The sequence below is a fragment of the Perognathus longimembris genome, chromosome 5 (assembly GCF_023159225.1).
Source record: "Perognathus longimembris pacificus isolate PPM17 chromosome 5, ASM2315922v1, whole genome shotgun sequence".
NCBI lineage: Eukaryota > Metazoa > Chordata > Mammalia > Rodentia > Heteromyidae > Perognathus > Perognathus longimembris.
The window spans coordinates 51,828,653-51,843,880 of record NC_063165.1 but is presented as its reverse complement, the minus strand read 5'-3'; the positions used below and the strand labels follow the sequence as shown (position 1 = coordinate 51,843,880).

At 39.1% G+C, this 15,228-nt stretch overlaps 1 protein-coding gene across 1 annotated transcript in view; it reads right to left on the bottom strand.

Moving 5' to 3' along the window:
• Pak2 (p21 (RAC1) activated kinase 2) overlaps positions 1-15,228 on the bottom strand; it is a 75,770-nt gene that overhangs the window by 25,423 nt on the left and 35,119 nt on the right. Inside the window, exon 2 of the mRNA XM_048346879.1 lies at positions 10,845-11,052. Within this exon, the coding sequence (XP_048202836.1) occupies positions 10,845-11,031 (187 nt within the window). The 5' untranslated portion in view covers positions 11,032-11,052. The remainder of the gene's footprint in view (positions 1-10,844; positions 11,053-15,228) is intronic.

The following is a 15,228-nucleotide window of genomic DNA, read 5'->3' as shown; positions in this document are numbered from 1 at the left end:
AGTTCAATTCCCCAGCACCACACATATGGAAAACGGCCAGAAGGGGCGCTGTGGCTCAGGTGGCAGAGTGCTAGCCTTGAGTGGAAAGAAGCCAGGGATGGTGCTCAGGCCCTGAGTCCAAGACCCAGGACTGGCCAAAAAAAATCCTAACTTAGATCCCAGCATCATGAAAACCAAACCTACATCAGAGCTTGAGGTGCGGCTCAATTGGTTGAGTACATGTCTAGTGTGTGTAAGGCCCTGGATTCAATTCTAGTACCCACAAACAAATCAAAACCAAAAACACCAGGCACTGGCAGCTCACATCTGTAATTCTAGCTATTCACGAAGCTGAGATGTGAGGATCATAGTTCAAAGTCAGCCCAGGCAGGAAAGTCCATGAGTCTCTTATCTCTGATTAACCACCAAAAAGCCAGAGGAGGAAGTATGGCAAAAAAAGTACAGTGCTAGCTAGACTTGAGCAAAAAAGCTCAGAGACAATGCCCGAGTCCTGAGTTTAAACTGCAGGATCAACTGGTCACTGCTGGCATACATAAACATGAATATTTGATTCTGTTCTTATATTGTTACTATACATCTTGTAGTCTTGTAGGTATTGTGAATGTTTTTAAATAAAAATTCAAATGATGAATAAAAATAGCTTTATTTCTTCCTTTTTAACTGGGATGTATCCCATGTCTTTTTTTTTCTTTTCTGAAATGTCTGGTGACTGTTTGCTATCTACCAAAGAAAAGCATTAAACAACTAAGTAGGAGATAAGTTAGGCTTTCACTGATTAAAGTACTTTTTTTCTCCTCAGATCATTCTGTCTAGAGAAAATTCTTCCAATCTTTGCCAGGGTTATGAGTCAGGTTACAAGTATTCTGAAAGCAGGCAGAGGAAAGGAGTCGTGCATATTTGACTTTCATTGAATTCATACTTCTTGTGACCTTTTCCTGATCAACTTTTCTCGACAAATGTTTCTTGATCCCTCCAAATGGGGGTTTATTTGTACAGCTCTAAAGGGTAGAAGAGTGAGTGTCCTGGGGAACCTTTAACACTTCCTGTATGGCTCCAAGGGACGGAAGAGTGAGTCCTGGGAAGCCTTTAACACTTCCTATATAGATTTCCAACTAATGCCCTTCTTTCAATTTGGGTAGCATACCTTCCACTCCCACTTCCACATGAACAGTATTGTCTACTTCTAAATTCTGAACCTCTGGAATTTTTAAAAGAGAAACCAGTTCATTTCCCATAGATACTTGCCCTCTTTAAATGTTTAATGTCCTCATCTGTGCCATCTCTCCAGCACTCTAGTTTCTCAATATGGAAATCTCTTTGCCATTGTAATTTTTAAAATTTTTGTTTTTTATCCATTGTTTTAACTGGGTCTTATAAGTGACAGTAAATAAAAGTATCAAATCAATATGCTATACTTAACCAGCAGATTCACCTACTATAAGAGTTTAAAAAATTGAGCTGCTTGATAGGTCTGCACATTTAAAGATAGAAATGTTACTGCATCATATTCTTGCAGTTAACACTATACAAAGACAGCAACCTTTACAAAGATAGCAATGAATGAATGCCAGGCTTGTGCTCAAATATCCAGGACTTATAGGCATATACATTTACTTACAAGTGAACCGTCTATAGTAAGAGGGCTGGGCACACCAATTATAGAAAGGAGCACAGGGAAATGCAACTGTTAAGTCTACATACAATTTTGCTGTCTTTACTGAAATACAAAATTACATTGATCATAACAAATCTCTCATTTTCCACCAGACTAATTTTGAATAATCAAAGGACATACTCTTTAGTTTTCTTTTGTCCTTAGTATTTGTTAACCAACTATAAACAAATGGTTTATTATTATTATTATTGGTTCTGGTCCTAGGGTTTGAACTTAGGGCCTGGGCCTGGGTGCTATCCCTGAGCTTTTCTGCTCAAGAACAGCACTCTACCCCCTGAGCCACAGCCCCACTTCCAGCCTTTTGGTGGTTAATTGAAGAAAAGAATCTCATGGAATTTCCTGTCTGAGCTGGCTTTGAATCACGATCCTCGGATCTTAGCCTCCTGAGTAGCTATGATTACAAGCATAAGCCACAAGCACCCAGCTAATTATTCTTATTATTCTAATAGAGCAAATAGAAACATAATTTTGTGTACCATGAAGCACTTTCTTCCAAGACTTTTTTTTAAAAGTCTGTATAAGTAATATACAGATTCAATGCAATCACCACAAAAGTCTCAGAGTCACTCTTCACAGAAATAGGAAAAATCAATTAAAAACAACAACAACAACACAAAACTCCTAGGAAAGCATAAAAAGCCTTGAATAGCAAAAGCAATTCTGAGTAAAAATAGAATTGCTCCAAGTATCATAAAACCAGACTTCAAATTGTACTACCGAGCCACAGTAACAAAACAGATTGGTAGAAAAACAGAGCTGGACCAGTATTGGAAAACCCAGAAATACAACTCCTTTGTACAACTAAAGATAATAATAATAATAAAAACAAACAAACAAAGAAGGGGGTTGGGAATATGGCCTAGTGGTAGGGTGCTAGCCTCATATACATGAAGCCCTGGGTTCGACTCCTCAGCACCACATATATAGAAAAAGCCAGAGGTGGTGCTGTGGTTCAAGTGGTAGAGTGATAGCCTGGAGCAAAAAGAAGCCAGGGACAGTGCTCAGGCCCTGAGTTCAAGCCCCAGGACTGGCCAAAAAAAAAACAAAAACAAAAACAAAAAAGGAAAACGCAGGAGTAAAACCACACAGCCATCTTACGTTTGACAAGTGAGCAAACTAAAATACTAGAGAAAAGTTAAATCTCAGCCAGGTGCTGGTTGCTCATGCCTATAATCCTAGCTACTCAGGAGGCTGAGATCTGAGGACCCCGGTTCAAAGCTAGCTGGGGCAGGAAAGTATGTGAGACTTTATCTCCAATTAACCACCAAAAAACCAGAAGTGGTGCTGTGGCTCAAGAGGTTGAGTGCTAGCCTGAGCTGAAGAGCTCAGTAACAGCGCCCAGGTCCAGAGTTCAAGCCCCCCCCCACCACCACCACCACCAACAACAACAGATAGTTTCTTCTACAAGTAGTGCTAGGAAAATCCAGTTGCAGGAGATTAAAAATGAGACTTCTCTTTCTTATTCTGTACAATGATCAGCTTCAAATAGATCAAGAACTCAAAGACAGATCTGAAACTTAAATTTACTAAGGGAAAACACTCAAGAGTTATAGACACAGATATTTTCTGAATACGACTTCAATTGTCCAGAAAACAAGAACCAGAATTGGCAAATGGGATTGCATCAAAGTTTCTGCACAGCAAAAGAAACAATTACCAGAACCAAGAGAGATAGCCCACAGAATGGGATAAAATCTTTGCCAGCTATTCAACAGATAAAGGATTAATTACTAAGAATATACAAAGAGCTAAAAAAAAAACGGCAAAAAAAAAAAAAGAATCCAATCAATCAATGGACAGTGAACTGGACAGACAGTTCTCAGAAGAAATACAAATGGCTAATAGACACATGAAGACATGTTCAAAATCCTTAGTACCACATAAACAGAAAAAGCTGGAATTGGCACTGTGGCTCAAAGTAGTAGAGTGCTAGCCTTGCACAAAAAAGCTCAGAGACAGTGCTCAAGCCCTGAGTTCAAGCCCTAGGGCCTATTAAAAAGAAAAGATCTTAAGAAGGATACTATCACATTCTTTGATATTACCACCTTTTAGGCCACATTTGAGCTAGCTACAATTAAGAAAATCCATTATTTGTTTAAAAGGAACACTTCTCTATTTGCAAACTAACAATCAGTGATTACATCTCTTTGTTCTTTTGACTTAGAATTATTAAAAAGTGGTGAAACTAGATTTGTTCCATTACATTGAAGGATGTTGTCTAAAACAGGTGAAGTATGGGCTAGTTTTACTAACACTAACCTTAGAGTTAGATTTTTTTTTTGGCCAGTCCTGGGGTTTGGACTCAGGGCCTGTAGATATGAAAACTGCATTAAGTAATACTACACAACTCAACAGCAGTCATTTGAACAGATTTTAGAAAAATAACTCATGACAATGGTTCACTGACATTTTTATTAGTAAATTACCAAATTAGCTAAGCCATTTCTCACTGGGACTACTGCCAGCTTTCCTAACAATTTTCTAACTATAGTCTTAGACCTCTAACAAAATCTATTTTCTTTTTTATGCTCCCATCATACTACATCAGTTGAGCTACATCACCAGTTCCAAAACTATTTTCTATACAGCTACGATTCTCTGCTACCTAGAACAAAAAGATGACCTAGACTTTTCCTCAGTTTAAATTCTTTAATGGCTCCCCAGGAAACAGGATAGAAACCTGAGTTCCGTAGCATAGAATACAAGGTCCTTTGTGACCTACCTGGTTTTTGTCAATCTCTTCAGCTTCTCTGTTGTAGTTTCCCATGAACATCACACTCAACTGCCCTAATTCTCACAGCTCTTTTTGCTATTAAATCATATTGGAATGCACTCACCTGTATCAATGTTCTAACTCTTCCTGTGGCTGGGTCACTGCAACAAGCTCTTTTGTAGACAGAATCTACTTCTAAACTTTCTTTACTTGCTTATCCTTTTAGTTATCAGCTCTATTTTCATTTCCTTAGGAAACTTTCCCAAATGTTCCAGATCAGACTTACATTAGCCTTGTGCTGCTTTTCATAGTTTATAATGATATACTACAGCATAGTTTTGTGTTTTTTTTTGTTTTTTTTTTCCAGTCCTGAGGCTTAAGCTCAGGGTAGTGACCCTGAGCTTCTTTTTCTCAAGGCTAGCACTCTACCACTTGAGCCACAGCACCACTTCTGGCCTTTTCTGTTTATGTGGTACTGATGAATTGAACCCAGGGCTGCATGCAAGCTAGGCACGCACTCTACCACTAAGCCACATTCCCAGCCCTACAGCATAGTTTTTAACTAGTGTCCTGAGGGCAGGAACACCATCTTAGTGTAACATCACTGTTATCTCTGATGACTCACATAGACCAGGCAAGCAAAAAGTTGTCATAAAAGGTACAATTGTATGGGATTATATCAAACTAAAAAGTCTGTACCACACAAAAGAAAAAGTGAGGAAACAACTTGTATAGTGGGAGAAAGTTTGAACTATTCATCTAAGACATTAATACTGAGAATATACAAAGGAACTCAACAGTGAAAAAAAAATCCAATTTTTTTAATGGGCAAATGATCTGAAAAGACATTTCTCAATGCAAGACATACATATGCCTGAGAAATCCAAACCCAAAGCACAGTTAAGATATCAATTTTTAATGACTGGAAGGAATTGTAAAGAAAGTTAAACTCATACACTTTTGGTAGAAATGTGTATTGTTACAGTCATTGTAATAAAATGACAGTAAATTATAGTATGGAGGTGCCTCCAAAAACTAAAAATACATAGCATTGCCTGCATGCCTCAAAAAAAAAGCAGAAATAATGTTTTTCTTCATAAGTCTTCTCTTTGGTGGGTATAATGGAATATGACCAAGCGCTTTATAAAACTAAAACCCAAACCATCATATGATTCAGCAATCCCACTGCTGGGTAGATAATTTAAGAAAATGAAATCTGCAGGCTGAAGACAAATTTGTAATCCCATGTTTACTGTAGCTCTAATCACAAAATCACAGAAATGCTAAACAACAAAAGTATCTACCAACAGATGAATGAATAAAGAAAATGATGTGGGAAAAAAAGAGAAAATGATGTGTATAGGGGCTAGGAATGTGGCCTAGTGGTAAAGTGCTCGTCTCGTATACATGAAGCCCTGGGTTCGATTCCTCAGCACCACATATATAGAAAAAAGCCAGAAGTGGCGCTGTGGCTCAAGAGGTAGAGTACTAGCCTTGAGCAAAAAGAAGCCAGGGACAGTGCTCAGGCCCTGAGTCCATGCTCCAGGACTGGCAACAAAAACAAAACAAACAAAATGATGTGTATACATACATGACCCAGATTTTTTAAAAAATGACGTCCTGTCACCTGTGGCAGGGATGGGTGTGAGAGAAATAAATCAGGTACAGAAAGACACTGTGTATGTTCTCACTCATGTAGAAGATACAAAGCTGATCTCATAGATATAAAGTAGCAGTTACCAGAGACTGGGAAAGGGATGAGCAGAGACTGGTCAAGAAGTACAAAGTTACAGTTAGAAGGAATATATTCTAGTATTCTACAGCACAGTAGGGTAACTGACTATAGTTAACAATAATTCATATTTCAAAATAGCTAGAAGACACAAAATCTTCCCAACATAAAGCAATGACAAATGTTTAAGATGACATACTAATTAGTCTGATTTGGCCATCACACATATACACAAGTATTGTTTTTTTTTTTATTAATTGGACATAAATTTTTTTACAAGGTGTTGTGCAAAGAGGGTGCAGTTACATAGTAGGGCAGTGTGTACATTTCTTATGATATCTTACAACCTGTTTTTCTATCCCTTGTCTAGGTCAGGTTGACATATATGCAATATACAATGTATCAAGCACATATACAGTATTCACAGACTTGGTCTCTACTGTCTCTCCGTCTCCCTTTGTTAACAGTCATATATCAGGGAGATCATGCCCCTTTGTTTTCTGTGTTCTAGGCTTGTCTCACTCAACATTATTTGTTCGAGTTCCGACCATTTCCCTGCAAATAACAATATTTCACCATTCCTAATCGCTATGTAGTATTCCATTGTATACACAAGTATTGTATATCCATGGATATTATATATTCATAAATATATATCCGTTTCTTCATAAGAATGTATTTGTAATGTTCTTAATGTTTTCAGTCACACCAACCAACCAGCAATTATTAATAAAAGATACCTTAAAGATTTCCTTTTAGGGATAATTTAAATCTTTTTTTTTTTTTTGTGGTGCTGGAGACAAACTTTTTTTTTCTTGCTAGTCGTGGGGCTGAATGAACCCTGAGTCTGGGCACTGTCCCTGAGCTGCTTTTGCTCAAGGCTAGCACTCTACCACTTGAGCAAGAGCATCACTTCCGGCCTTTTCTGTTTATGTGGTACAGAGGAATTGAATCCAGGGTTTCATGCATGCTAGACAAGCACTCTACCAATAAGTCACATTCTCAGCCCTGAAAAACAATCCTGTTGGGTTTTGTTTGTTTCCTGGTACTGGGATTTGATCTCAGAGCCCTGCATTTGCTAGCCAAGTGCTTTACCACGTTAAACATGGCTCCTGACCTTTTCTGGTTTTAATTATTTTTCATGTAGGGCCTTACCCAGTGCTAGCCTCAGACTATGATTTCCCTACCTATATCTTCCTTGAAACTGGGATCACAGATGTGCACTACTTACTATTTCCAGGGCATTAATTGAGCTGGAATCTCGATAATGTTTTGTCTAGGCTCACCTTAAAGCTTGATCCTTCCCATTTTCACCTCCCAAAAAGTTGGCATTACAGGTATGAACCAACACATCTGTCCCTGAAAATTAGTTTTGAAAATAAATATGTAGCTGGGCACTAGCTACTCAGGAGTGGGAGTGGGATCACATTTGGAAGCCAGCCCAGGCAGGAAAGACCATGAGACTTTGTTTTGTTTTTGTTGCCAGTCCTGGGGCTTGGACTCAGGGCCTGAGCACCGTCCCTGGCTTCTTTTTGCTCAAGGCTAGTACTCTACCTCTTGAGCCACAGCTCCACCGGCTTTTTCCTATATATGTGGTGCTGAGGAATCGAACCCAGGGCTTCATGTATACGAGGCGAGCACTTTACCACTAGGCCATATTCCCAGCCCCAACCATGAGACTCTTATCTCCATTCAACCACTAGAAAACCAGAAGTGGAGCTGTGGTTCAAAGTGGTAGAGTGCCAGCCTTGAGTGAAAAAGCTCAGGGACAGTGCTCAAGACTTGAGTTCAATCCCTGTGATAAAGAAACAAAAGAAAGAAAGAAAGAAAGAAAGAAAGAAAGAAAGAGAGAGAGAGAGAGAGAAAGAAAGAAAGAAGGAAGGAAGGAAGGAAGGAAGGAAGGAAGAAGGAAGGAAGGAAGGAAGGAGGAAGGAAGGAAGGAAGGAAGGAAGGAAGGAAGGAAGGAAGGAAGGAAGGTACGTCTTTCTGTTTTAGACCTCTGTGCAAGATGCGTTGAACACATACTGTAGCCCTTTTCTTCTATACCAAATCCCAATATGTAACAGAATAGGTAGGGGAGGGATCAGTGGTATTGCATGTACTTAGCATTCATGGTTTAGTCCCTAGCACTATACTAGGAAAGAACCAGTTGGACTGGGGATATAACTCAATGACAGAACTATGTAACATGTGCCCTCAGCTTGATCCTCAGCACTCCAGGAAAACAGAACAAAATTGAGAGGAATATTCAAAGATGAAAAACAATTAGGATGAAACTAAAGAGAGAAACAGCATTTCAGGTAGGAGAATGCTACTGTAGAAATGTTGTTGAAAGAAGAATGCAGGGCAAAGATGGAAAGGCTTAGAGGCAACCACCTGGGTGATCAATGGGATAAATAACATTAGGTTGAGTTCTGTCTTCACATGATCATGAGTGCATACACACAAGGTTCCACTTGACTGCTGAATTGTTAACACAGTGACAGGGATGTCAGAGGTTTCCATTTCCTGGCAGGAACATGGGAACCTTGATTCCTTGAGTACTTTCATCTGGTACTAACCTCCATAATTTTACTAATATTTTAACCTTCACAATTTAAAATACTATGTTTACACTGTCTTTTTATTTTCTACTTTAATAGAAGATGAAGAGCTGGTGCTCTCCAACATACGTTTCTTTTTTCCTAATATTTGGTTCACTGAGTCTTCTTTTCCTTTATCCTTTACATAATGCACTTTAAGTAGTTAAAAAATACTCTCAAGCTGAATACACACTTGAACCACTTCTGCTAAGTGAAACTTAGGAACATACTTTCAACTAGACACCAGTGGCTCATGCTTATAATCCTAGCTCCTCAGAGACCTGGCAGTCTAAGAGGAGATTGGAAGGATCTCAGTTTGAACCTGGCCCAGGTAGAAAAGTCCTCCAGACTCTATCTCCAATTAATCATCAAAGAAGCTAAACTGGAGATATATCTCAAGGGGTAGTATGATAGTCCTGAGTGAAAAAAACTGAGCCAAAGTACTACTTCTGGTTTTTTTCTGTTTGTGTGGTACTGAGGAATTGAACCCAGGGCTGCATGCATGCTAGGCAAGCACTCTACCACTAAGCCACATTCCTAGCCCCTGTGGGTTTTTGTTTGTTTGTTTGTTTTTCCTGGTAGAGGGGCCTGGATGCTGTCCCTGAGCTCTTTGGCTCAAGGCTAGTGCCCTACCACTTCTGGTGGTTAACTGGAGATGAGATGAGTCTCATGGACTTTCCTGCCTGGGCTGGCTTTGAACCTCAACCTTTAAGATCTCAGCCTCCTGTGTAGCTAGGATTAGAGGCATGAGCTACCAGTGCCCGGATATACTAGAATCTTTATGGCCCTCATCCTATACTTTGTGTAACAAAGTTAGTAATTCTTTTCATGTGTGTGTCCATCTGTCTGTCTGTCCTGGGGCTTGAACTCACGGCTTGCTTGGTGCTTGCTGTCCTTAAGCTTTTGTGCTTAAGGGTAGTGCTCTATCATTTCAGCTATAGCTTCACTTCCAGCTATTTGGTAATTCTCAGGGACTTTCCTGTCAGGGCTGGCTTCAAACTGTGATCCTCAGATATCAGCATCTTGAGTAGCTAGGATTACATGTGAGATACCAGTACCCAGCTCATCAGTGGTTCTTTTACCTATTGTGTGTTTTTGTCAAGTCAGCCTGACTTTTTTTTTTTTTTTTTTGGCCAGTACTGGGGCTTGGACTCAGGGCCTGAGCACTGTCCCTGGCTTCTTTTTTGCTCAAGGCTAGCACTCTGCCACTTGAGCCACAGCACCCCTTCTGGCCATTTTCTGTATATGTGGTGCTGAGGAATCGAACCCAGGGCCTCATGTATACGAGGCAAGCACTCTTGCCACTAGGCCATATTCCCAGCCCCAGGAGAATTCTTAATTCCAAAACACAGGTAGCTCCAGGGATGTCAGCCAGGGGAGTGTGGCATCCATATTGCTGAGCAAGCACCAAGCCCCTCCCTCTCAGTTTAAGCCTCAATGAGAGGGGAGGGGAAGGGAAGGAAAAGGGAAAGTAAGAGAGGAAAGGAAGAAGGAGGAGAGGGGAGAAGAAAAGAACTTCCTAGAAGGGAAGGAAGGAAAAAAATAAGGACAAATGAAAGGAAGATATGATTGATGGGTTGGCTAGTGGTATGGCTCAAGTGGTAGAGCACCTACCTAGCAAACACAAGATTCTGTATTTAAACACCAGTACCACACACACACACACACACACACACAAATTAGGATGAGGATTAAGAAAGTAAAATAGAAAAGAAAGCAAAATAAAACAAAAAACTAGTCATGCCAGGCATGACTTTTAATTCCAGTACTCAAGTGGCTAGGGAAACAATGTTTCAAGGCCAGTCTGTTCTACATTATAAGACCTTGTCTAAAAAGTATAACAAAATAAACCAGTATTTTTGTTTTGTCTTAAGAAGTCTCTCAGCTAGCTATGAATTCATAAGCTCAAGCAATCCTCCTGGCTTAACCTTCTAAGTATATGAAACTACAGGCCTGTGCCACCATGCCCAACAAAATTATCCCTTTTCATTGTATCTATCAGTATCCACTGTTTTCTTGGATCTCTTTGTTGTTGTCATCATAGAAGATATTTTAAAAAATGAGTAACATATAATAATAAACCAAGGTAAAATACAGTAATAAACCAATACCAAGTCTCTTGAAATTACAATGGCTAGTTACCTTTCTCAGTGCTGGAGAATATGGAGATGATTTTATTCCTGGGCTTTTTTTCCTCTGGAACAGAGGGCAAAGGTTTCAAACTGTGATTGGCTGATAAAGGATCTTTGCCTCCAGTGCTAAAAATGGTACTGCTCATCCGCACAGGAGGTGCTGGAGGCTTGTCTTCCAGTTCTCCGTTATCAGACATGATTCAGAACTATGAAAAGGCCTGAAACAGATTTTTTAAAGTCATAATTAATAATATGGCAAAAATAACACAAACAAGCATAAAACAGCAACTCATAATTACAAAAGGTAACCATTTACAGTCACAATAGAAAAATGGGGGAAGAAGACAAAGCTGATAAAAGATAAAACAAACATGTTGTTGGTGGTGGTGGTGGGGCCTGAACTCTGGGCCTGGGCACTGTCCCTGAGCTCTTCAGCTCACAGCTAGCGCTCTACCCACTTGAACCACAGTGCAACTTTCGGTTTTCTGGGTGGCTAACTGGAGGTAATTAGTCTCACGGACTTTCCTGTCTGGGCTGGCTTTGAACAGTGATTTTCAGATCTCAGCATCCTGAGTAGTTAGGATTACAGGCTTGAGTGGTGGTAATGTCTGTAGATCCAGTACTGGGAGGCAGGAGGATTTTAAGTTTGAGGCCAGCTTGAGGCACATAGCAAGATCCTGTCACAAAACAGCATCACTAACAAATTTGAATATTTTTACTTTTTAGATGCACTTACTGATTAACAATTATTTGTGGCTTAACTAGGTTTTAACTTAATCACTATTTTCAGAACTGTAAATTTTTTTAAATCAACACAAACAAATCAAGGAGGACATGTGTTTAATATGCATGAGGACCTGGGTTTGATCCCAACCCTAAAAACAAACTAATGAAAAACTCAAAAAGCAAAGGAAAAGTTAGAGTATAATGACTACTCAGTGGAAGCTGACTACAAAACATATCTTTACGGTTCACTCATAGATAGAATATGACTAGACACTCCCAGGTACATCTTTAACTGAAAAAAATTGTCCAGCTTTGTGGTAGCAGTATGTGTTCTGGAATGGAACTGCTTTTTTAATCTTGGTTTTATCACTTTAGTGTGTGACCTGAGGCAAGCAAATAATTAAATGTGCCTCAGGGATCCTTGGAGAAATGGCTGGTGATAGGCTTCACACAGGGAAGAGAGAAAGTGAATAATAGAGCATCTTGCAGTATCAGAAGATAAGGTAATACTTTAAAAGGATGAGAGCATGCTAAAGGGACACAGAAAGTATTCCCAAAGATCAATGTTAGAATGATTCAAATAACACAATTAACATTATAACCAAAGGTATAAAATATACAAAATTCCATACAAATACAAGTGAACAAATAAATAAATGGGATGATAAGGGAACAAAGCTTTACTCCAGAATTCCAGATTGTTATATGTAGATCCAGCTCCCTCTAGGAATCTGAGCTTAATTTTCTCTCCCCTATGGAATGTAGGCTGGACTTAGTGACTCACTTCCAAAGGATGAAAAGGAAAAAATAACTTTGTAGCAAATACAGCATTAACCAAGTGACCAGAGTTAGCTTTTTAGGGAATAAGTTAATATCACTGACTCCCTAATTTAATGTGATGAGAAAGTTTTTGGCTTTCTCCTCACAAATCTGCAACCCGAATCATAAGAAAAATATCATACAAGCAAAAAACACCAAGGGAACTCTAGCTACACTTGATCGTGGCTGAAAAGCAATACACTCTACAATTTCTGACTAATACAAACCTCAAAACTGACCAAAAAAAAACATGAAAAACAAGAAGACTAAGAAAAGTGTCAGGGGCTGGGGATATGGCCTAGTGGCAAGAGTGCCTGCCTCATATACCTGAGGCCCTGGGTTCGATTCCCCAGCACCACATATACAGAAAATGGCCAGAAGTGGCGCTGTGGCTCAAGTGGCAGAGTGCTAGCCTTGAGCAAAAAAGAAGCCAGGGACAGTGCTCAGGCCCTAAGTCCAAGCCCCAGGACTGGCCAAAAAAAGAAAAGTGTCAGCTATAATAACTAAATGAAATGTAGCATCCTAGATTGGCTCTTGGGACAGAAAAACTAGAATTTAGTTAACAGTAATATACCAATGTCAGTTTCTCTGTTTATATATAAATACCAGGGTTATAAAATATGTTAATATCAGGAAAACTGTCTGAAAGTAGAAAGAAAAATCTATTTACTATATTTGTAGTTAGTCTGTAAGCCGAAAATTACCCACCTCGCCCCCAATTAAGTGTATTTTAAAAAAATTAAGAGCCAAGCACTAGTGGCTCATGCTTCTATTCCTATCTACTTAAGCGGATACAAGTGAGGATCATAGTTCAAAGCTAGTCAGGGCAGAAAAGTCCATGAGATTCCTATCTCTGATTAACCACTAAAAAGCCAGAAGTGAAATTATGGCAAGTGGTACAGTGCTAGTCTTGAGGGGGGGAGGGGGAAGCACAGAGAAAGTACCAAGGCCCTGAGTTCAAGCCCCAGAACTCCCCACCTATCCATGTGAATCAGCACCTTCTTCAAAAGCTAAGTATACAGCTACCAAATGACTTAGCAATTTTTATTCCCAGGCACACACCCTAAAATTAAAAAATATATTCATATAGAAGCTCAAACATAAAGCTCCACTTGTGAAAGAAGTTGGAATTGATTAAATACATTTTACTTATTGTAGAAAAAGTTGCCTTAAAAACAATTCATGATATTGTTCTCCCTGGCTACATCTCCCTCAGTACCTGTCCAAAGCCTAATGGCCAAGCATGAAATGCATTTAGGGGCATTTAGTTACTGAGTCAATCTGGTATCATGCAAATGAACAAACAATTCCTGTTTCATGTTCCTCCAAATACACCAAAAACTTTCTTGGCCTAAATCACATGTGTGTGTACATGCATTTCTAACTCAACCAAGTTTTTCAAGTCTCAAATAATGTGTCAAGTGATTTTCAACATATACAGTCATTCTTACCAAAATGATCCCTCACATCTTCTGAACTTACACAGGAAAATAAGTCCAAAGTAAGCCAAATAGTACTAAAATTTAAAAGATTACAATTCATCTGGTATGTAAAAGAACTATCCCACCAAAAAGCATATGATTTGCTTAAAGTCTGTATACAGATTTACTTACTAGGCCCAGAAAGTTTCCTAACAAGTCTGAATCTCATGCTCTTTTCTCTATTGCTGTCAGTATGCTAGACCATTCTTTGGCACTGAATTACAACTGTCATCACTATATTGTGTTGTCCTGCCCAACACTTCAAGCAACTGTACGTGTTGACAATAATGCTGATTCCTGTCCTCAAAGAAAATTGTTTTGTTTTATTTTGTTTTTGTCAGTAGTGGGGCTTAAACTCAGGGCCTGGGCCCTGTCCTTGAGCTTTTCTGCTCAAAACCAGAACTCTAACCACTTTGAGTCACAGCTCTACTTCTGGTTTTCTGGTGGTTAATCAGAGATAAGAGTCTTACTGATTTTCCTGCCCAGCTGGTTTTGAACTGTGGTCCAAAGATCCTGAGGTCCTGAGTAGCTAGGATGACAGGCATGAGTTACCTACCAGTGGCCTGGCTAAAATTCTGTTCTTTATTAGTTATTCCATTAAATAGCATTTTATTAAACAAACATATAAGCTGCCCAATATTAAAAATATCTCTAGAGATTTCCATTTTATAGAAATATATGGCCTTATATGGCCTAGTCTTCTGTCTCTTCCAAAGAACAGATTTTTTTCAAAGTTGTTTCTAACAGTGTTAAATGACACTGAAGAGCCAAATGAGACTCTAATAAGGTTCTTTACATTTATCAATATAGTCAGAAACAATAGATACAAAACAATTCATAATAAGATATGGATATACCTTATCGTTTATTCCATGACTTAAAAATGTTTCATGAAAAAAAAAAATACATCGAGCCTGTCTCCAAATCTGTTCAAACACTTTTTGCTACTTTTCAGTGACAAACAAGTAGGCGAAACAAAAAGTATGCCCAAAACACACTGTACTCTTCTAACAGGACCATTGTTTAGCTGTGACACAACTCAAACACTTAACAATTCCTCAATTGTCTACTAAAGGAGACCAGAGGTAGCTAAATATACAGCAGCTATTAAAAAATAGTGATGTCTAGAACCAGTCAGTCTAACTTAGCAGAAATTACTAGATTTACTATCGTCTAGTGAGGTAAGTAGTACACCACATACAAACCATGTACTAACGAAAAACGTGGTTTAAGCAGGACACCACTGGCTCCTACCTGTAATCCTAGCTACTCAAGAGGCTGAGATCTGATGGTCACAGTTCAAAGCCAGCTGGGAAATAAAGTCTTCATGAGACTCTTATCTCCTATTAGCCACTCAAAAACCAGAAT